The sequence below is a fragment of the Chinchilla lanigera genome, unplaced genomic scaffold (genome assembly GCF_000276665.1).
Source record: "Chinchilla lanigera isolate Chin_1 unplaced genomic scaffold, ChiLan1.0 scaffold00019, whole genome shotgun sequence".
Classification (NCBI taxonomy): Eukaryota; Metazoa; Chordata; class Mammalia; order Rodentia; family Chinchillidae; genus Chinchilla; species Chinchilla lanigera.
In genome coordinates, this window is record NW_004955420.1 from 8,134,026 (window position 1) to 8,158,828 (window position 24,803).

Sequence of the window (24,803 nt, forward strand, 5' to 3'; positions counted from 1 at the left end):
GGACAGCTTCACCAAGTTATGTTTACTGCACTTCCAAAAATCTTAGAAACTTTATTGGAATTTACATTTACATCCTTCCATCACCAACTTTCTCTGAATAAATAAAATTAACTTCCATTTGATATCAGTCCCCTCTGAAGGAAAGAGAAGCAATTTTTTTCTTAACCCACGTAAATATTTAGTGGGGACAGATTCCCCTAGCAAAAAACAGATTAGCAAGAGAAAAACAACCGAGATTATTAGCACATGCTGTGCACATCAGAAGGGACGAAAATAACTCACAAAGCACTGGCTGGGAAGTCTGTCTTTAAAGCATTTTAACAAAGAGCAATAAATTTTGGAAAAGTAACAAGACAAAGGAGAGAGCAGGTCCAGGCTTTCCAAGGCAGGAAAACTGGGAAGATACTAATGGTGTAAAGACTGCCACAGACGCCTCTGCTGCCTGCCAGTGTCGATTCTGAGCGGATAGAGACTGGCTCCAGTAAAGGGTTTACACTGTGTCCTTAGGAGGGGAAAAGGGTGAAGAGACAGAAAGACCTTCTGTTTTAGGAATCTCTCCACTGCGTTAGACAAACGGAGGAAACGCAGACGCCCCTTGCATTTAAATTGACTTCAGCTCGACACGCCTCAGTATTTTAGGAAGAAATAGCTTTTTAAACTAATATCTTCTAAAAATGTTCCTCATTTCTCCAAAGAGAACTTCACATAATTTATTCATTTAGTCCATTTATTTTAATGTTCAAATGCATTTTCTAGTTTTGTTGATACATGGAAAGGCAATTAACTATTGTATACCAATTTTTGTTTTGACATCAGTGCTGAATTTTATTAATAGTTCATCTGTAGATTCTTTTATATTTTCTTCATAATTATAACACTGGTGAATAATACATTTGTCTTCTCTTTATCAGTGAATATATCAGTTATTTCTTTTACTTCCCTTCTTACACTAACCAGTAAATCAAGAAAAAAACACATAGTAGTGAGCTTTTCTGCTTTGTTCCTGTCCACATAGTGGATTTTTACAACACCATAAGTGTCAGTTTTGCTATAGATAGTGCCTCTATATCTTTTGTTACATTAAGGAGTTTTTATCTATTTCTAATTTTATCAGGAATAATATTGTTTTGTCAAACACACTTCTCTCTTTTAGTTCTAGTATCATGTGATTATTTTAAATGTTCACATAAAATATTTCATTATAGGAAATCAAAAGATAACCAACAATACATTCTTAGGATAGCCTTAACTTGATTGTGATGTATTTTCATTTTTATATATTGTTAGATTTAGTGAGCTAACTTGTTTTCCAAACTTTTCATTTATCTTTATGAACACACTAGGCTTATAGTTTTCTGTACATTACTCTGATTTGGTTTTGGTATCAAAATTTGCCATATTCATAAATGACTTGGATTGGATCTTATTAAAAAGCTTTTGCACAGCAAAAGAAACCACAAACGGAGTGAGGGGACAAGCCACAAAACGGGAAAAAAATTTTGCCAGCTATTCCTCAGAAAAACCACCCAAATGCCCATTGACCAAGAAATGGATACATGGGTTTTTTATATGATGGAGTACTACTCTGCCACAAAGAAGGATGAACTTGAGCCATTACTGAGTAAATAGATTCACCTTGAGATCATACTCTTAAGCAAAATGAACTGGACACACGTGTCCAAATATCATGTGGTTTCTCTGGTGTGAGAAACAAAAAGTGTAAATAAGAACCAAAATGTATAATAAATATTGTGAAATAGGAAGAAAATGTTCAAATGGGAAGGGGATCTAGTGGGAGGGGAGGTGGAAAGAAAGGAAGGGAAGAGAATAAAAAAAGAATAGAAAGAAAAAATGGAAGCAAAGATTTTGTAAGTAAGAAGGGGAAAAGGGGTTGAAGGAAGCGGAGGGGAATTGGGCAGAAAAGAAGACAGAAATTCCCTATGATGAGTGCTATCATTATGCATAGCTAAAATGTACCAATAAAATTAATTTCAAAACATTTGCCAAACTCATAAATAGGTTAGATTGGACTCCATGATTTTTATGCCCTGTAATGATCTGTATAATATAGATAGAGCTCAGCTATAAATAGTAAGAAGTCAATGTCTCCATTATGATAATATTTTTATTTATTTTTGTGATTTAGGATTATTTAAGTTCTCTAAGTTATTTCTAGTTATCAATTTCAGTAAGTTATATGTTTATAAAGTTTACTCTGTATTTCAGTAAATTATATACTTCTAAGTTTCTAAGTATCTCACTATAAAATTTTTTTAAATAGTCTTTTTCTATCCCATGTTGTAATTATGGTTTTTAATTCTGGATTTTTATTTATGTCCTCTCTATTGTCTTCACTATCAGTTTTGGCAAAGATTTACCTATTTCTTTAGTCTTTTTAAAAAAATGAACCTTTTAGTTCATTGATTCTTTAATTAGCTACCTATTTTATTTATTACTACTCAGGCTTATAATTTCCTTCCTTATATTTTCATTTACAAAGTTTTATTAACCTTTTTATAACTCTCTAAACTGGATGACTAGTGTATTAATTTTCAGACTTTTTTCTTCTCTAATCACTTAAAACTACATGTTTCTATTTATTCTCTTCACTATGTCCACTAGATCCTCTACAATATTTTCCATATTATTCAGTCCTAAACACTTCCTAATTGCTAATCAGATTTTATTCCATAACCCCAGAGTTGTTTTGTTACTTTTTTATTTCTGTGTATATGTAATTCTTCTAGTTTTTTTTTGTGATTCATCTCTGCCACTATAGCACTGAAGCCAAATAAAGTGATCAGCATAAAGGAAATACTTCTGAAAAGCTCATTAGGCTAGAGAAGTCCCTAACTTACCTGAATGATTCACATAGTTTTATTTTTCTTGTTGTATTTTTCATTAACACCTTTTATCACGCTAATGGGTCAGGTAAAAATAAGAATTTGGGGATAAATTAAAATAATAATAAAAATAACATATTGGCGATATTGTGTTGAGAAAATGTGTGATCTGATCAACAAAAGACAGGACTTAAAAAAAAAAACTGATTTCTGCTTATGTTTTCTTAATTTCACTCTCACCTTTACTGTTTTCTTCATAAAACATGAGCCATCATATTACAAGGCTTCCTCAGGATTCCTATGAATTCGTAATTTGGCAATAACAACATTGAATTCATGGACAAAACCCCTCATGCTAATGACTGTATTCAGGATACTGTCATTTCCTCTCCAATTCAAAGACACATTGTCACTGAGGAATGTACAGATGCAGAGACTGAAAAAAGGGTAATAATTGAACTTATATAATTGAACCATAAAATATATACCTACCGGTTTCATGAAATCTTGGACTAACAGGAGATGAGGATGTACATTCAAGCAAGCTCATCTCCAAAATATGGAAGCCTTTGGCGAAGAGAAGGCAGAGTAACATCTGTTTATCCATGCCATGCCTGCTCTGCCATGCAGGTCTCCTGAGGCACAAACCCTGAGCAACTCTGTTCCTCTCATTCCAGCTCTGAATGCAATTGCCCCACAGGTTCCTCTCCTGAGATCCAGCAAAAGGGCACTGTCCCTTAAAGTCTGGGAAAGAGAGCTCTTGATCCCCGGATACAGATTTTTCTGGGAAGGTACTAAACTTAGTGGTAGTGTCCAGTGGACATTGAAGAGAGTAGGAAAGCCAGGAGCTAGTTCAAGGCATGACTCCATGATTTATTTGGCTTTAACTGACGTTCAGCCTTTGTATGCTGGCTACCTCTCAACCCATGCTATTGTACCTATTTCCAGTCCATGTGAAAACGTAGTTGATGAGCCTAACAAATGCAAGAGACTGAGACTTCGGAGATGAACGTGGCCTTCTAAGTCTTGAGCAGCTCAGTATTCACTGGGTCTAAATATAAATTAGGCATAAATATAAATTATGCAGTATGTTAAGTATTATGTGTAAATTCTGAAAAGCTCTCAACCGGACAATTTCAGAGAGAGGCAAATGTTCACTTCTAATTCAGATCATCACTATTTCTCTTTCTTACACGCTCAAGGTACACTCTCACCTCTCTGACAGGGTGGGGACCCTTGGCAGACTTGTTTTCCTGCCCTTTCTGTGTTCTAGCACCCAAGCTAACTTTTTTATTCTCTCACTACCAAAAACTCACTGTTCCAGGTTAGTTCTGGATACAAATGGAGCCTAGATCTAAATGTTTATCTTGTCTGCCTCTTCTTTTTTTTAATCCCTTCTTTATCTAATACTTGAAATATTGGAAGAACTTCAGAATCAGTCTCCCCACCTCTCTTGACAAACCTTACTAACAACCAACTGCACTAAAACAAGCAATCTTGCTAAAGTACAAATCTAATCATTGTACTTGCTGAAGTTCTTTTAATGTTCCAGCTAACTTCAGAAAACACATAAATACTTTATCTCTGGCCCCTGTCTATCTAACCTGCTAACTGCCTGCCATCCCCCTGAAATCCAACCACACTTAATATGTCTGATTCTCTTCTATTCTGCCCAAATATTCCTCCTCTTCTTGATTATTTGCTCATCCAAGACTCCGTTCAGCCTGTCAAGGAACCTTAACCATTGCCACTTATATAAAGTGATGACACCTCCCAAAATAGCTGGCATCTAAATCACCTTAATGCTTATAAATCATAGTTCTAGGCCAACTTATCTGCCACTGAGTCACTGAATGTTCACATCAAAGTGATAGCCAATTTGTTTGAAGCCAATTTTCTGAAAACTCCATTTGCCAATCATTGTGATGAGCTTATATTAAATTTGGGCATGTATCAAAAATTGTGTATGAAAATTATAACCCTACATAGTTCTATCATAATGCACATCAAATTGATAACAAATTAGCAGGGACCAATTAGGTCCTGGGGGTCCATATTTGGGGATGCTAGGACCCCCTGATATTTTGGTCACTTATAGCCATCGTCTCTCGAGCTCCACACCTCTCTAGCTTTCCTTCTCTATGTCCCAGACACCTTGTGAATCCAGTCCCCTCGTCTCTCTGTCATCCGGTCCTCCCGCAAGCCATACTGTGGCCATTCTCTCCTATTCTTCCTGTCCTTTAACCCCTTCTTCCTCCCCACTCCCTAAATCAACAAGCCAGACTCTGCCTTTTGCTCATTCCCCCTTATATCCCCCAGCAGAGCGTCCCACACTGTCATCCAGTTCCCTCCCGTTGCAGCAATACAGCCAAAGCAGAGACAAACTAAGCATTAAGTAAAATGTCATAGGGACAAAATAGAAACCGTTCACATAAAAATTTCACTGACTCTTCAAAAAGCAGTTAAAAATTCCTACTCAAGATCAGCTACTATCACCTTTGTAAGTGGCTAAAAACAACAGATTTTGGTTCATTGATAAGATAAATCCATCAAGAGGTCATAAGTGGGGCTGGGGATTTAGCTCAGCGGCACAGCACCTGCCTGGCAAGCACAAGGTTGTGAGTTCGATTCCCGGTACTGGAAAAAAAAAAAAAAAAGAGGTCATAAGTGAAATTGTGGCAAGAATCAATAATGTCAAAATGTTAGCGAAACAGCAAATGACTCTAAAAGTGTATTTGAAAAAAATCAGCATAACCCGAAAGGCTCCCAAATGAAATGCTAATTTTTAAAATAGCTATTAGAAGAATACATTTACATATATATTCAAGAAAGATATATCTATGAATATATTCATCAGGTTATAGTCATAAAGAGACTGAGCCTCACTAGGAAACTTAGCTTTTAAAAAAATCAAAGCAATCTCAAAATCCTGCTAAGAAGAATATATCATAAGGAGAGTATACTTTATGGTAAAATGTATGCTTAAACATAGTCTTAACACATTCATGTATGCTGCTTTCTTGTTGTTGGACCCAATATCTGACACTCACAGTTTGAAGGCAGAAATGTTTAATTTAACTTACTGTTTCGGGAGATTCTGTCGTAGTCACTTGGCTCCACAACTAGAACATCTTGGCAGTAGGACATAGCAGAGCAAAGCTCCTTGGTTTCTTGTGTTGGAGACAGAGCAGAACTACACAGGATAAGAACAAGTAAGGGACCATAGATACTACCCAAGGAGCTCTACTAATCTACTAGGCATTTCTCAATTCAAGAAATTAGAAATAGTAGTTACAAGTCATAAGAAAACACTTATTCATATTCATTTGCTGTATTTTAAAACATGTTCCTTAAATAAATCTTCATTAAACATGTAAGCATGGTAAAGTTGACAAATTACATCCATTTAATTAACTGACCCTTTAATAGATTAGCTTTTGGTGAATTAACCATTCAGTAACTGATCCTTTGACAAACTGGTTCAGAGCACATCAGCTTTCTCCTTGCCCCACACTTTTCTAGTCAGGCCCATTGCTTTGTAAAATTCATACCTCGTGCAGCTCCCTTATTTTGTAGCCCCAGACCTTAGCACATTGCATTTCTTCTTATGAAGGCTCAAAAATATTGACTAGTGAATTAAAAATTGAATTTCTATATGGCCTATGCCCCACCTTAACCTTAGTTCTTTTCTCCTTAGAGGACAGATACCAAGGAATCTGAATTTAAATGGGTGAAGGCCAAGGAGAAAATCTTTCTTGCATCTTTTATTCATTTTATCAATTTTTGTATATACATAGCCTCATAACTAATTTTCTTATGGATTATAGGCTGATTCCTGATATAAAATTTTTTAAATGATCCAGATATGCAATTTAAAATAAAATTGTGCTATACTAAAACTTGCTTGATGAAAAATGATGCTTTATTAGAAAACTGAAAATCTCTTGTATTCAAAATAATTCACAAAAATTTCCATTATATGTGGGCTTGCCCAGAAGATGCATTAATTCCCTTCTCCAAAAGGATTTGGGTAGAATGTTACCTATATATGTCGTAAAGCCTGCATATATCTACTATTTGTTATTTTCAACACGTATAAATATTGACTTTTATGGCAAAAATACCTCAACAGGGCTTAAACTTGCTACTTTGCCAAGATACCAAAGTGAATTTACTTCAAACATGTAAAGTGAAATTCCTTTATGAACTTGAAAGAAATTGGTGACCATTAGCAGTAAAAACCACTTGGTAAAAAGACTTTTGAAGCAAAAACAGGCTGAGATCTGCTGTAAAATAATAGTCTGCTTTACTGGTGGTACAGTAACCCCCAAAGAATGAGGCCCAAAATATAGCATCATGCTCTTTCCATGTGCCATTGAAGACAACTGTGTATAGGAAGGATCACTTAACTAACCCATTCAGACTCAGGCTGTGGACACTTTCTTTCCCAGCTGAGGCTTAGTATCTGGCCGTTGGAAGGCCATGACATACCAGGCCAGAATAATCGGCAAAGCTTGAAGTTTTTTTCTCTGTACACCATTTTCTCCCTACCCTGCCCTGATGTTGGATCTAGACCTGCTCTTCCTTTGCCAAAACAACTGAAACAATCTTCCATTTCTCTCTGATTTAAGTCTTGTTCTGTTTCTAACCTAATCTTCACACAACAGCCATAGCGATTATTCTGGAACTCAGTTCTGATCGTGTCACTTTCTGACAGCTCCCTGTTAACTACAAAATAAAGTCCAATCTCTTTAGAATGATTTACAAAACCTTTCATGACCCACCTACCTTTCCAAATATGTCTGCCCATTTCACCTGTCCCACACTCACAGGGGTACTACCGTGCTTCTGATACTCATTATGCTGTTGTCAAATCTCCATCCTCTTGTTCACGTGATTCCTTCCACTGGAAATGCCCTCAACTCCTTGTCTCATTTGGTTAACTCTGAATCAGTCTTGAAGATTCTGTTCAAGATATTATTCGTCCAGGAAACCTTCCCTAACCTCAACCCTTCCTCCCTATCCCATTCCCTCAAGCCGAGAAAATTGCCCCTCTTCTGTATTCTCATTAAGCTCTTTGAGTAACCCCATCCTTGAACCTACCACTCTATGTTAACCTGTACTTGCACATCTGTCTTCTTATTGAGCAGGGTCCCTATCCCCAGAAATAAGAGATTACCAACACTTAACATAAATCTGTGGACCTACTCTGAATTACTTGTCCTTCCAAATTACTCATTCACTCCTGTATTTATCCATTAATTATTGATGGACTCCACCCACTTAACATTTTCATTTTACTGGGTAATATCCTGATTTCCCAGGGGCCTATGTGCTATGTAGAAACCAATCTTTTCTCCCCTTCGCTATCCATTCCTGAGCATATGAAGAACATTTGTTAGCTATTTTGAAATTGTGATTTGTTTGTAAATTACCTGTTTGAATCATTTTTATATGCTTCTTGTTCTGGTGACATAACTGATTGATTGTGTTTCATCTATTTTGTGGGTATAGATGCTGTGTGACAGCGTAATATTTGAGAACTGTGAGGATCTTGCTTCTTCCTTGATGGCTTCCATCTGTGGGAAATGCAAATCTCAGTGGCAGCCATCAGACTTAAATACATGTTGATAAATAATATTAGCAAAGTAACAGCAGATTATTATTTTACAGCAGGTCTTTGAAGCCAGTCAGCCTCAGCCTGTCTTTCTCGGCTTCAAAAGTCTTTCTACCAACTAGTTTTTACTGCTAATGGGTGCCAACTTTTTTCAAGTTCATAAAGGGTCATGTTAGAGAGCTTTTATTTAGTCCTACAATATCCAAAGGAAATCTCAAAAAAGAATTAGGAAATTTAGGGGGAGGGCCATTGACAGCCTATGGAACTCAAAAGGAGGACAAGCCAGTTAGTCCAATTACAACAGCCTGGGGTGCTGCAAAATAAGGAAAACTATAGTCTCTCTAGGCCTCTGACAATGACAATAAGGAGCTGAGAGTGAATGGTGACTATGAAAAGAGGAACAAAGGCACCTAATCATTTGTGACTCTCCTCTTACAATGTGCCCACTAAGATTTGTATAAACTTCCTGGTGACGAGATCTTTAAAATAATGCTGGTAACAATAGCCAATCAGTTCGTTTTGTGTACCAGTAACTACATTAATAAACATTCTACCCTAGTCCCTTTTGGAAATATATCAAATGCATACACACTATCCCACCTTTATAAAGAATCAAAATATTTAACAACTAGCCCAGAATGGACCAACCAATCAGAACAGAGTTTGACCATAAACACCACTTAGGCCATTGTGGAGCATAAAGTTAAACATAAGCCCTGAATAGATAAACAACTGTATAAACAACAGGAGGAATAGACAGAAGCTACTTCTTGCAAAGTCCCATATTGGAGTCTACTGTGATTTCTTTCCCTAGATACATGAGGGATCGGTGATGGAAATGAAGGAAATCATACTTTTGCAGATTGCCTTTTTATTTAAAACTGAAAATATTCTTTCAGAGCTTCCTTCTCCATTTTCAGCATTCTACTTGTCCTTCTCTCTGTTTACAGACCCAAAAAGCCTGCTTCCACTGCCCTCCAATCCAAAACTCCATTATTAAAGTAGAATATGGGATAGCCTGAGCTGTATCTTGGTCACCAGCCTTGCTCTAATTTCTGAGGCACTGCCTTCCTACCCATCCATCTCATGCATTTCCTTGAGCATCCAGCACTCCAGATTTTTTCACTATTGTCTGCTTTTTCCATCTTTGAAATCCAGTCCTCTACTCCTAAGCTTTCTACACTATTTATTTCCTTGCCCTTCTGACTTTTAGAAATTCTTTGGAGAATGATAACAATTTAGGGTGTTCTAACATTTATGTCACTGAGCCATAGCTTCTCATGCCATATTTGAATGGGAACATTTATTAAATATTTTGTATCAGTTATTATCTCAGGTGATTTACTTATGTTGTCTAACTCAGCCATTCCAATACATTTAAATGTTATTACTACTTTGCAGGGGATCAGAAAGGCTAAGGAATTTATTATTGATCACACACCTAGAACACAGTGAAATCAGAGTTTGACCACAGGAAACAATATGACTCCAGCCTCATGTTTTTTCTCACCCTATTATGTCCTGAAAAAATACTAATGAAACTGTAAAAAGTTATGGATTCTGTCCTTGGTTTGACTAACACTTCTAACTCACTTGAATGTTTACACTGATGAAAAGAGGGTCTCAACTATCTTCACATTGCTCATAAATCTCAAGCCAACAGAACCATAAGTAAACCCAAGCTTCAGAACAAATGTTAAGCAAAATAATTTCTGTCTCTCCCTAATGAGGGAATACAAAGATTAAGTTGATAGATTTCTGATGTGTGCCACCATTTATTTGAAATGTTCTTCAATTAGGTACTCAGAAATTGTAAAATATTTCAGTGATGATAAGCTTGGATAAATGATAAAGCCAACACATCCAAAGCACTGCTTTGAAGATGGAGGGCATTGCTTTCTTTCTCTACAACTGGAGAGAAGGAAAATTAATTTATAGTTAAAGGAGATGAGCCCTAAGGTAAAGAAGAGGTCCATTTTGGCTGAATGGGTACACATGCATGGGTGTATGTGTTCGTGTGTGTGTGTGTGTGTGTGTGTGTGTGTGTGTGTGTTGTGTTTGGAGGCAGTGGTGACATGCTGGAATCCAAATGCATTAATGCAAACTCAGAGGGCTCTTCTAGGTTTCTAGCTCTAGGAAGTAGAAACTTACCCTCTCTCTAGGGCCACACTGATTAACTGTGAACTTCATATCAGACTATGTTGTTTTCAACTTCAGAAATTTCTACCAAAAAATCAGGGACCATGACCTCCTGGACAAAAGGAAAACAGTCACAGCACTGAAAGCTGGAGAGGACCGGGCCATTCTCCTGGGACTGGCCATGATGGTGTGCTCCATCATGATGTACTTCCTGCTGGGAATCACACTGCTGCGCTCATACATGCAGAGGTAATGCCATTGGGTGGTTGGAGCACTGTTGTTGGTCTCCTCCTTCCCTCATCTCCCACATTTCTCAATTAAACCCAAGGTCCTCTATCTCATCTTCTTTCTTCTTTTCTTTTATTTTTATTAGTTTAATTCTTGGGTTGTTGCTTGTAAATTGTAAATTTAAATTGTAAATTGAGTTGCTTTATTGCTAGTACTTAGAACCCCTAAGGAAATGACTACTTCCCACAGGTGTCTTCCAGGTGTACTTGGTTTTGGGGTTTTGAGTCTGTTGTAAGATCCTACCTCTTCAATTTGTGGAGAATGAGAAGTTGCTGCCTACTTGTCCCAGCCTCTGGTTCTTTGGCACTGGCCCACAGTATTTTCTATGATGCTTAAGCAATCTCAGTCCTGGAATACCAGGAAGAACAGCTGGTTAGAACAATTAGGTCACTTTGGCTAAAGTGGTACAATTAGCAAAAACAATAGCATCAAGCACAGCTTAGAAAATGACAAACTGAGGTAACCATTACTTTGTCACCTTTAACCACAAGAGCTAGAGTCATGGTTACATAACAAAATCTAAAACAAACCAGAAAATTTTACACAGTAAATAAATCCATAACATGTCAATTTTATCCTCAGGGGAGAAAATTTAACAAGCATTAGGAAAAAAATAGAGAAAGAAATTAGAGGCAAAGCTGGAGGACCAAGAGGGATCACACTAACTTTGAGAAACTGGTGCAGAACACAGGAGGGAGAAAGAAGGAAGAAATAAAAGGAAGAACAGAACAGAACCGCAACCACACAGAAGCTAGAAACCACATTCACACTCATAAAAACAAGATCAAACAATGAAAGAGAAAAAACAACAACAACAAAAAACAAGATAAGAGAAAAACAAACAGAAAAAGTCCACCTCCAGGTTTGTCTCTATGGTCAACAGTAGAAAATGTGTGGAAATAGAGTCCAAACCTGTGTTGATTTAAACCAGCAAGCCAGCCGTAGCTTTATGGCATGGTAGTGGATAATCTCAGTGAGACTGAAACCAAATCCATTCAGCCTGCACAAGTCAGCACACCCTCTGCGGTCTTGAACTGGGAGCTGCTAGATGGCCCCAACACTTGTTCTGAGTTCTGAACTCAGTTGGCCCCTTAGCCAAGATGGCTCCTACCCAATCACTCTTTCATGCAGGACAACCAAGCACTCACCCTCAGCTAGTGCAGTCCTTCATGTCCTGTGCTCCCCTCCACTGCTGCGTCTCTCTATGGAGGCCCCTGGTGTTCAGAGCAGTCTCCATGTGCCTGCAATGTTTGAAATTCTCCTCTCTTGCAGTGAGGTCTGACTCAAGGAGAGGGCTCCACTGGGTACCTCCTTCTTCTTCATTAAAGTTCCTCTATTCGCTTTCCCTGTGGGCTTCAGTTCTCACTTCAGATCCTTTCTGGGTCCAGGGACCTCACTTCCCTGCTTCTCCTCTTCTGCTCATTGCTGTATTCCAGGGTCTGGAGGGCGACTCTCAGACAGCATCTTCCTCTGTTGCTCGCCACTCTGCCATCTTCCTGGATGTCTCACCTCCTTTCTTAATAAGAACTTTCAGAAGTATCCGGTACATAGTCTTTTTCATTAATACTATTTAATAATAACAGTAAAGATATCTCTATGAATAAACTGCCTACTTCGTATCAGAGTTTTTTTTTACATTGTTTCAATTGCACAACTATTCTATAAGTATGAATACAATCATTATAAGAATGACAAAACCTAGGCTCAAAAGAAAGATAACTTGTCCAATGTCACACAGCTCTGGCATATGGCAGTTGAGATTCAAACACACATGTCACTAATTGAGTCCTTATTCCCAAAATTCGTTCCTTTCCAACCCTGTACCACACCTCTATCACCCTCCATATCAGTGTTTTCTACAACACATTCCAACTTTCTGAAAAACTTCAAAAATGCTGATGCCCTGGCCCTACCACTATCACCCTAAATGGGATCAGATTAAATTGGTTTGAAGTAGAACCCACTCATCAGGAGTTGTTAAAGTTCTCCCAAATGATTTTAATGTACTTTCAAGGTGCAGAAACACTGCTGTGCATGAAGCTTTTAAAATACCAGATTTTAAACACTTTCCATTTTAATATTTTTCTTAGGTTTACCGAACAGTTAAGGTGGTAAATAAATAGTAACACAACATGTGTGCTTCCTCCTAAGTAAGCCATGTGATAAATCCCAGCTGTATCTCTAGGTAACCATTGTCCATAATGGGACACTGAATGCACAGGTGAGCCCAGTGTTGCGAAATCTCATGGTGGTTCAGCTTAGACAAACAAGACCCTTTCAAAAGGAAAATTGAGGTTTCAATCCCAAAGACATTCAGATCCTCTTGTGATATTCATTTCTCTATCTAAATTAATACTTTCATTTTAGAAGCAAAATCGAGTCAAAATACAGTGATTTGCTAAAATCAAGGCAGCATCTTTCACATTTGTGACTGCTGCGCTGTTTCTTTGATGGCCTTCCGCCATGCTCTTTCTCAGTGAAAGCGCTGATGCCTCGGACCCCAAGTATTCTGATTCCAAAACCTCTTGTAGCCCCCACATCGGCTTAGAACCATCTATGGCTTTTCTCCTCATTGTAAAAGCAAGATCTTACCATCCATGCTCCAGGAAAATTCAATTTGCCACAGCAGTTGGGAGCGGGTCTATTGTCCTGCCTGTGGCATAAAACTCCACACGTGCAAAAGTGCGTGGAGTTGTCCGTTCACATCCAGCAAAAGACAAGGGACGTAAGCTGTATGAAAACATGTTGTTTTCTCAACTATGGTAATCATTTCATGGCCACAAGCAAAACATTGATTTCTGGTGTGTTATGTCCTAATTACAAATGTTAACCTTGATCATAAAACAAAAGGTATTTTAAAATGAAAGTTGACCAATGGGCAGGTGGAATCTTTCTAGATGAAAGGGCCCAGGGCATCTTTATTAACCCTTACTTGGCATAGAAAGTTTCCTTTCTAGAGCTTTCATGGGGTGGCAAGACAGCTCAATAGAATGAGCCTGGGCCTTAGAGAAGCACTGAACTTCACAGAATCACAAATTCCATCCGTTACCGGCTAGGTGTCCTTGTCTATGTTTTGCCTGATTTTTCTGACCTTCCATTAACTCACTATTAAAAGCAGTTAATACTCAATTTATTAGGTTGTTGGGAGGGCAAAAGAAGATAACTTATGCAAAGCACCAATTAGGGTTTTAAAAAGGTGGAATAAGTGATTATTTTGGTGTAATCAAAGGATTGAGATGTCTTTTATCCCTTATTATAATGGCCTTAAGGCACCATATCACTGTCCTTCCATCTGTCAAGTTAGACCCCAACCATCCACCCCTTTTGCCATCTTTCCCCTGCTCCCTCTGTCTTCTTTGTCTACAAACTGAGCTGCAGGAGGGGTTGAGATGAACAAAGTACAACATGATACCCAGTAGAGGTAAGAACTGGAGCCTGACAAGAAGTTGTACAATGACAAAATACAGGGTATAAGTTGGTTATTTAAAAGCAGGCCTTATGCTTACTTCAACATTCAATAAAGGAAACTATTTGCTTCAACCAAGCACTGGAGAATGTTATGTCCAACAGAAATCACTGAGGAAATCCTCAGGTAGCAAAATCTGTCTATGCTATGTTGTAGTTGGCCTAAAGCTGCTCTGTTCAAAGGCATAAACTTTATACTGGCAGATTGCATGAGAGACTTGAAAGAGACTCTCGGGTTCAGCCCTCCAATCACGTCTTCCTTGCCAGTAGCTCATGGCCTCTTCTTACTCTGCCCTTTCTCTGTAGTGTGTGGACTGAAGAGTCTCAGTGCACCTTGCTGAACGCATCCATCACGGAAACATTTAATTGCTCCTTCAGCTGTGGTCCAGACTGCTGGAAACTCTCTCAGTACCCCTGCCTGCAGGTGTATGTGAACCTGACTTCTTCTGGGGAAAAGCTCCTCCTCTACCACACTGAAGAGACAATGAAAATCAATCAGAAGGTAGGAGCTTGGCTCACTGTGTTCCGCACAGAGGTTCACATCCATCACAACTCTCGGAAGTTCCCCTCTGCCAGCATTTCAAAGGACAATATCACCAGGAAGAATGCCCTGCCTCTTCCATTTGTACAGCTCACTGTTTTGCTTAGGAAATATGTATTTTCTGTGCAAGGTATGGACAAACCAATGCCCAGTTAGGTGGTAGATTTAGGCTCAACTTCCATTTGGAAGGAGATATATTTGTCTACAAACAGGCTGAGAAAAAGTAAGAGTGGAGCTTGGCCAGAGATGTGCCTGGCGAAAACAAAATAGGATATCTGCCATGTGTCTGGTAGCCATAGGACAAGCTATATTTTACTTCTCTATAGTTATTGTCACTTAGTTTTGTGACCTCGGGGTTGTATGAAACTCTTTGTGCCTCAGCCTCCTTCTCTCTAAAAGAACAATAGCGAATAGCTACCCTACAAGGTCGCTGTGAGGATCAGAATAGAGCAGAGCATGTAGTGTTAGACAAAGCACAATACCTGGCACAGGAAAGACCTTCAAATCATGGTCAGTGTGTGTGTGCATGTGTGTGTGTGTGTGTGTGTGTGTGTGTGTGTGCACATGCCTGTGTGTCTATCTATGTGTCTATGTGTCTCCTACATATGTTATATTCAGAGAGGCTGAATTTGCCCACACTGATAGATTAGAGTCCACATGATAAATGCTTAACAAATGTGTATGACATTAAAGCTGTTCATAAAATATATATTTACAAGGTCTGGAATGACCAGTAAAGTTTCAGCAGAACCAACTTCCCATTATCAATTAAATATTTTGATTCTGAGTTTTTAGTAACAATTTATATGTCCAGACAGCCTGGTCCCATTTTCCAAGAACATAGTTGGCTCATATTCACAGGATAAAACCTTTATGAGCTCTAATTTGCCCTGTAAAAACTTTGCATTATGATTGCCAGACTGAAACGTTATTGCTTATAGCTACTGTGGAGTGGAGCATGCAGTGGTTTAGAGTTCAGTACATAAGGAGTAAACAGGATTAGTTCATAATATAGGATGCAAAGTAAGAAAACTCATTCAATATTTTGGTTACAATAACTAGAAAAAATTCTTGCAAATATCTCAGAGGACACACTTCAATGAATATTTCAGAGAATGGTATTTGAAAATGTTTTCTCTGATTTTCTTTCATTTGTAGTAGCCACAAACAACAGCAGTCCTAATCTTGTGCTGCAAATGTATAAAGCTCAGCTCCCTCACAAGGTATTTGTTTTTCAAGATCTTGCCTCAAGTCAGATTTTTAAATCAAAGCTGATCTGTAATGATGAATGCCTATAAAATGTTTGCATCTCCAAGGAATTGGAAAGTAACCAACACCGAATAGACATCAAAAAGTAGGAATATTTCCATTTCCTCATTTTGACATTTTATCACTACAGCCCTGTGAATGCATTCTTTAGGCTATAAACAGGGAATAAGGCAACCATTAAAAATCCCAGTTATATATTTAGCACCAGTTCTTGTCTTCCCTGAGCATTGTCCTAGACCATCATTTGGTTTATTTGCCTTCCTACCTTGTTTTGAAATGAATATTATAACCCAATAGAGAAACGTGCATGAAAAGAGAAACTACAGCTCAAGTATTTATTATGAAGGGATGACACCATGTAACCACAGGCATAAAACAAAAATTCCTGCACCTCAGGCTGACCCATCTTGCCTCTTCCTGATAACTATAGGCTCTGACCCCTACCAGAGATAACCACTATCCTAGCCATTACTGCTATTGCTTTCTTAGTTTTCTTTGTAGTTTTATCACCTAAGCACTGTAGTTTAGTTGTTGCAACATTCTAAAAACATTATACAAATGGAAGCACACAGAATTTTTTTGCTTGCATCTGGTTTCATTCACACATCGTATTTGTTGGAGAAGTTCATTTCCAATATGGTACCACACTTCACTGTATATGTATGTCAATTTATTTAGTCATTCTATTGTTGATAGGCATTTTGAGTTTTCTGTAGTTTGAGGCTATTACAAATAACTCTGCCATAGATATTGTTGTATGTGCTTCTTTGTCCATAGACACCTGCATTTCTGTCAGGAATAAATCTGAGAGTGAACTAGTTAGATCATAAGGTATAAATATTTTAAAGTTTAATGACAAATGATTTTCAAAAATGCTGTACCAGTCTACATTCCCACCAACTCTATGAGTATAAGGGTTTATATTGCTCCATATTTTCACCAATTCTCAATATCATCTGTAATGTTAATTTGATCTAATGTAGGGATATTTCCTACTAGTCCTGGTGACTAACATTGTCGAGCAACTTTCATTGATCTATTGGTTATTTGGATGTTCTTTTATGTGTAGTGTCTACTCAAATCCCTTGCCCACTTTTTTTATTGGACTGATCTCCTTCACTTTTATTCTAACAATTGTTTAACCTTTGTTATTCATTGACGTGGAAAATGTCCCTTCCCATTATAGAGTTCTCTCATTCTCCATATAGAGTACAAACAAATTAATTTCAATGTAGTCAAATTTGTCAATCTTTTCCTTTTTGTTTAATGTTTTTGTTCTTCTGTTAATAAGTCTTTAGCTGTCTTGGTGTCATAAAGTTCCCTAAATTATCTTCGGGCAGCACTATTGTTTCTCCTGGAACTGATTTTATGTAGGGGTCAAGTTTATGGGTTTCTTTATTTTTGTTTTATCATAAGGACAGCCACTGGCTCCGGTCCATTTTTAAAAGTTCCTCACAGAATTATTTTTACAATCCTACTTCTCCTATTTTCACAGAAGTTATCTAGTCTGTTACCATTTTTTTTAGTTTTTAGCCTGGAGATTACAGTGGCAGTTTTGACTAATCAAGAACATTAGAGTATTTTAACTCCAGGTGTTCTTTTCCCAACGTACATAGTGTTATTGTTTTATTCTATAAATACTTTGAGCTCCCGTAGACATTGCTGTGGGTGTAAATATTCATATTTATCAGTCCTCGTGTTTCCATTCCCATCATTCCTCAGTCCCTTATGTCTGCTCTTCCCTCTGGAATCATTTTTCCACTACCTGGAGAATACTGTCTAATTAGTATCTATTTTATGTAGTTTCTGGTCTAAAGAATTTTCTCAGTTTTCACTTGTCTGGAAATATTTTATTTCATGTTTATTCTTGAAGGGTGCACTCACTGAGCACGACATTCTGAGTTGGCTGTTCATTTCCACTGTCTTCCGGTGAACATTGCCCCTGTTCAGAAATCAGCCCTCAGTCTAAATACTACTTCTGTGGAGGTAATCTTGGCCTTTGTTAAAGATTATTTTCTTTAGTTTTCTACAGCTTCACAACCACGTGCAAACTATGAAATTGTTTTTATTAGGCCTTTTTAGCATTTCTCAGGGTTTCTTTTCCTTTTTTTAATACTTTTTTTGTCAGTTTTACAAAATTCTGAGTCATTATCTCATCAGGCATGGTCTCCATCTTCAAACTCTTCCTCTGTCCCTTCTGGGAATCTCATTGGCCGTACGCTAGACTTTTTCATTATGGCCCCTCTGTGCCTTACTCTTCTGTTTATATTTTCTCTTCCTTTATCTCCCTTTGTTTCATTCTAGATGTTCTGGTTCAAAAGTTCCTTCCTCAACTCTAGCAATCTATTAACTTCATCCTTTACATTAATTTCTCTTATTGTGTTTACAGTCCTAGAACATCCATTTGGTACTTATTTTATCATTTCCACTTTCCTGCAATATTCTAATTCTTGTCCTGTATGTTCCTCAACGCAAACAAATAAAATTATAATTGTTTTGAAGTCTATTTTAATGATTTCTATATCTGAAGTCCTTATATACCTGCTCTAACTGTTTTCTTTCATTGATTTTCTTTTTGTCTTTTTGAGACAAGGTCTCACTAAGCAGTTCAGGCTGGCCCTGAGCTCACTTTGTAGCCCAGGCTGGTCTTGAACTCGCAATAATCCTCCTGCCTCAGCCTCCTGAGTGCTGGGATTATAGGCATGTGCCACCACACCTGGCTTTCTTTCATTGACTTTTATATTGTCATGTACTATCTGAATTTGTTATTTGGTTCTAGATGTGAAATATTCAAAATTATTTATAAAAATAACCATAAGCCGAGGGTGACATGATAATGTCATCTTTTCAAAAAAGCACTTCCATTTGTGTTTTCTGGGCCCCTAAGGAAATGAACCATTTGGGAGCACTGCATTCTTACTTCATAAATTGATTTTTTTTTTTTTTTCTTTTTTGGTACCAGGAATTTGGTACTCAGGACCTTGCACTTGTCAGGCAGGCACTGTGCCACTGAGCTGTATCCCAGCCCCAGACTTCATAAACTGAGATGTTGAATGCAACGTACAATCCTTGTGAGGACCTGTACGTTAGGTTGACCATTGGTTCTAAGAAGCTGCTCTTCAGAATCTTACTCAAAATGAGTTCAGGAGTCATCAGGTCCCCACTTGATAGTCCTTCAGTTTTAAGACCCTCCCATAACTTGGGAAGGTGTCACAAATGCCACCAGCCCCCTTGGGCTCTCAGTCACCTCCACATTAACAAATACTCTGAGGAAGAGGCACAAACACTCAGCCTACTTCCCTGGCCTAATAATTCTTTATTCCCTGCAGATCATTTCTGCTTTTAATTAAAAGTATACAGCAGTCAGATTATCCAACCACATTTGTGCAACATGAAGAATATTTAGGATACTCCTAGCAAAGAAAAAGGAAGACGGCTCAGGGTCAGCCTCCCTTTCCTGTTACCTTCTCTAAACCTCACCAAAATGATGATTTTGTCCCCAGGATGCCCCCCCAAAAAAGGACACAGTTTTATTGAGATACGTAAGGCACCTCTGACAATGCTGAGACAACAGGAGGCAAAAGAATATCAATTAAGTTGTCTGCATTCTAGCAGAGAGACATTCAAAAAATTTTAATTTTAAATTTTCATACCCTCATTTTTTTTCTTTAGCCTTTAAACCCAATACCCAGTCTCTTGTCAACGGTACAGCCAAAGCTGCTTAACCTGATAAGCTGGCATGCTCCTGTTAATTGGCTCACTAATGGTCTCTGGGAACTGCAAATGTACTGGAGGGCCCCTGCCTCCCTTGGCCACAAGGCTGCCACTGGAATCGTAAACGGTAGCTGAGTATTACTCGCTACGGCTTTGCTTGTGAATTTCTCAATTCCAATCACCTTTGAGAGTTTAAATTTCTTTTGCTTACCAAGGATTCTCAAAACATTTCCATCTGCTTAAAGGGCGTATTCAAATGCAATTCACTGTAAAATAACAACTACTCCTATATAGTATGCTGCCATATCTACGTGATTTTTATACGTAGCTGTCATAGGGAAAACAGCTGTTTTTAGTGAAGAGTAGATTCCATCAATTAACTGTTTATTTTCAACTTCAGATTTAGCATCACCTTTCATTTGGTCACCCCTTCCAAAGTATGATAGATTATCTAAGGCCAGAAACTATACACATCTAGACAAGAGTTCCCCAAGCTCACCACTACTGACATGCAGTGTGATAATTCTACATTGTCTGTGACAGTGAAGAGCGGCAGGCCTGGCCACTGTCAGGCATTTAGCTCATCTCTAGCCTCACCCACTGGATGACTGGCCCCCTCCCCAGTCCACTTATGATAACTAAAACTATTTCCAGACAGTGGCAGAGAACTGCTTAGGTTTCATTTAGCTATACGTTTGGATTCTGTGAGATCCTGGGATTCTGTGCAAAGCTCACAAGTTCCTCTGCACAGCTTCGGTAGGATACAGAAAAGGGAAGAAAATAATGAATCTAGACAGAAAAATAAGAGAGACCCAGAGTGTATTAAGTGCCTACGATGTGCTATCTGCCCAGTTCTATGCTAACACCTTGTTTTAAAAGAATTTCATTTAATCTTATTCCTCAATTAAAAGCCAATTTTTATCAAGAGCTAAATGTGACAGACACTATATAGTACTAAATATTTTGTATGAACTAACTTATTTAATTGCAGCAGCAATCCCACATTAGACACTAGTAATATCCTTTACTTTACAATTAGTAATCAGAGCTGAGAAAATAAGTTTCCCAAAATTATGCAATCACCAGCTAATTATTAATTTTTTTTTTATTTTAAAGATAAAAGGAGGGAAACATTAACAGACATACAACATTTTACAACATATCACAAGCACAATACAGACAATACAGAGTTACAAACAAAGTGGTAGGGAATTAACAGTGGTGGTTGTATTACATATTGATATCTTCAAAGTGGCTTCTCATGAAAACAGATATAGACATGCAATACTGGTCAACCAAAGACTCATTGACAGTTTCTTTCAGCATAGAAACAGAAGACAGAAGAACAACCATGTTATCTGTCCTGTATTTACATACATACAAAATTTCTCCTTCGTTCCCTTCTCTTTTCCCACATCCCAGAAGCCCTTTACTCTTCAGTGGTTTCCTATCATTTCACAGTGTCTATCATACCTCCGAGTTTAAATGAACTCTTTCAAGTTTTACACTAGTGACACAATGCGGTGCTTGCACATGTATGTTTGATTTATTTCACTTATGAGTATGGTCTCTAGTTGTGACCATTTAAATATAAAGGCCTCGAGTTTATCTTTCTTTACAGCTGAGTAATATTCCATTATATAAAAGTACCATAATTTTCTTATCCAATCCTCGGTGGATGGACATTTGGGTTGCTTCCACATTTTAGCAATTACAAATTGTGCTGCTATGAACATAGGTGCACATATATCACTGTGATATGATGTTTTTAGATCTTCTGGGAAAATACCCAGCAGGGGGATAGCTGGGTTGAATGGGACCTCTAAACCTAGTTTTTGGAGGAATCTCCAAACTGATTTCCACAGTGGTTTCACCAGTCTGCATTCCCACCAGCAGTGGAGAAGGGTTCCTATTTCTCCACAGCCTCGCCAGCATTTGTTATTGGTTGATTTCTTAATGCTAGCCATTCTTACTGGGATAAGGTGGAATCTTAGTGTTGTTTTAATTTGCATTTCTCGAATGACTAATGATGTTGAACATTTTCTCATATATTTATTTGCCATTTGTTTCTCTTTGTCTGAGAAATGTGTGTTCATCTCAGCTGCCCATTTTTGGATTGGGTCTTTGAATTTGGAGGGGCTGAAATTTTTTAATTCTTTATATGTTCTAGATAGAAGCTCTTTGTCTGAGGGACAATCAGCTAAAATTTTTTCCAAGTTTGTTGGTTTTCTTTTGACTCTGCTGGTGATTTCTTTAGATGTGCAGAAACTTTTCAGTAGGATGAGATCCCAGTTGTTGATTCTTTCAAGTGTTTCACGTGCAATTTGGTTTTTATTCATGAACTCTCTGCCTACCCCTATGTCTTCGAGGTTTTTACCTACTTTCTCTTCCAATAGATTTAGTGTTTCTGGTTTAATATTGAGATCTGTGAACCATTTTGACTTGAGTTTGGTGCATGGTGATAGGCTTGGGTCTATTTTCAGTCTTTGGCAGGTATTAAGCCAATTTTTCCAGCACCATTTATTAAAGAGGCTATCATTCTTCCAGTGAGTTTGATTGGCCCCTTTATCAAAGATTAGGTGATTGAGTGTGTTTTTGGTTGAATCACCAGCTAATTAGATCTGAATTAAAATCCATGTTTCTTTACTTCATCATTCTGACTCCTAACAAGCATAATTTCAGGACACTCTCTTGAGAAAGCAAAGATAACAGATCTGAAAAATCAAATTCTATAAAATACATACCATTCTATTGGTATATTTTGGTGAGCAGAATCTCCACCATTCTATCACATTTCAAGAGGTGATTAGAACCAACAGAAAAGAATCAAATTATGGTTAGATAATTCCTCAGATTCCAGGCAAAGTTAGGGTTGTATATTCAACACCAGTTTACAAAGAGTGGGTATACAGCAGACAGAAGCTCACCCTAAAATGGGCCAGAAGGGGGTTAGGAAACATGCCCTGCAGTTTGATATCTGACATCCTCATAATGAGCACCTTCAATTTTGACTTGTTTATCAGATATTCGCTGAAACAGTCTATGAAGCACAGATTCAGAATTTTGTGTGTATGTGATTGATCAAACTGGTCAGTCCTCACCAAAGCAAATGTGGAACCACTGAGACAGAAACGAAAAGAAGAAGGTGCCTGAAAGAAGTGCACATAAACATTGGTGTTTCTGATCATCAAGAAGAAATGCAGGGGAAAAAAAAAAAACTTTTCCTTCCCAATGTCAAGAAAGAGGACCATGGCAAATCATCAAAGTCAAATTAGATATCTGACTCACTCTGGGTCAAAGGGATACAACGTGGACCCTGAAGCCCCATGGTTTAGGCTATTCTGAGTATTGACTAATCCTACAGCTTAGATGCTTTTATCTCATTAGTGAATTCCCTGGATCTTTTAAGCTTTTTCTGTATTTCAAAACAAGTAGAAAATGCCATAGCAGATGTGAGAGCTTTGGGTAAATACAGGAAAAGAAAACCTCTCTCAGGGAGGAACTTCATCTTAATACTGAAAGAAATGGCCATGCATAGCAGAGCATGAATTCTGTTTTCCTTTTCTCTACCCGACACTTTAGACAGCCCTGCTTGCCAAATCAAGCAGACGCTAGAGGTGTAAACTAAAGCAGTAAGAAAGAGCAGTAAGTCTGAGAAAGGGAAAGAAAAATGAAGTCCTAATCTACCTCTCCATCCCTGTATCCACCACTAATATTTGGAGAACTCTAAAGTTAAAAACATAGTTATCAGTCAGAATAACTCAAGGATACCTTATTCTTTGAATATTGGAATTATATCTTATTCTATACCACAGAAAACAAAGTCTGGCACATTTTATATAATTAATGAATATGTGCATAATATTTTTTAGGTACAGTAGAAAACTTTCACCCACTTTGGAACCAAGAATATGTATTTCACATCAGTAAGTTTACTTATTTGCATAACTTAGGGACATTGTGGATTAGTGTATCCTGGGTATTGAGTTTTTAGAGGAGATTTGTGATCAACCTTTATGATGATGTCATCTTTTACTTTAAAAGCCTTTTTTGGACATATTCCAGTCCCATCTCATCACTTGGCCCTTGTTTTGTACTGTGTTTCTCTCTGATTATCTTGTATTATGTTTTGGACACCCATGTGCGTGTGATCTGGCACATTGACACAGTATTTATCTGCATTCAACAAATACTATTTGGATTTTATTAAACTTCTAATTGCTTTTTGAAGTAAAATATTTCCTTTTTATATATATGTTTAAAAAGCAAATGAAGAACAAACATCTCCCTTGATGGGATCCTGAGAACTTGGTAGCTCTCCTCCTACCACTGCAAGAGAAAGGAGGCTGGCAGGTTATCCAGCCACACGCCGCTCCCACAGCCATCCCCCACACACCTGCATTTTGCACTGTAGGATGAAGCCTGTCACTTTCCTTCACACATGACTACTGAAGCATGTCCTTGAAAACCCCAAACGGTAGTTTCTTAAAACTCCTGCCCATCATGAGAATAAAAATAACTCTGCCAATGTAAACAATCCAGGAAGTAAGGCTAAGGAAAGGAAATTTTCAGGCATGTTCTAAAAAGTTGGAGAGAAAACATAATTCCCGGGTCTTCATTAACCATGTACGGGAAAAGACCATCAGCACACTAAGGACTCGGGTTTTTCAGAGCTGCAAGCAAGAAGGTTGTGCACATGGGGCCATTGTGTGGTTTTCTATACTAATGACAAGCTTCTGTCTTTCAAGTATCCAAGGGACTGGAGGAAAAGTTAAGGTTTATTAATAAAAATCACGATTAAGAAGAAAGATACTGAATATCTACCTTAAAGTTTTGGTAGGCTTCTATATTTCTACATTAAGGCACAAAAGAAAACATTACTGCCAGCCACAATAAAAATATTAACATATTTTGGTCAATACTTAAG

General features: G+C 37.8%; 1 protein-coding gene across 4 annotated transcripts in view; it reads left to right on the top strand.

Annotated features, from left to right (window-relative positions):
* The window catches only part of Kcnmb2 (potassium channel subfamily M regulatory beta subunit 2), a 366,796-nt gene that overhangs the window by 336,622 nt on the left and 5,371 nt on the right, over window positions 1-24,803 (top strand). For all 4 annotated transcript variants that reach the window (XM_013513318.1, XM_013513320.1, XM_005383031.2 and 1 more), the window contains 2 exons: window positions 10,678-10,848; window positions 14,659-14,854. In XM_013513318.1, the coding sequence (XP_013368772.1) occupies window positions 10,678-10,848; window positions 14,659-14,854 (367 nt within the window). The remainder of the gene's footprint in view (window positions 1-10,677; window positions 10,849-14,658; window positions 14,855-24,803) is intronic.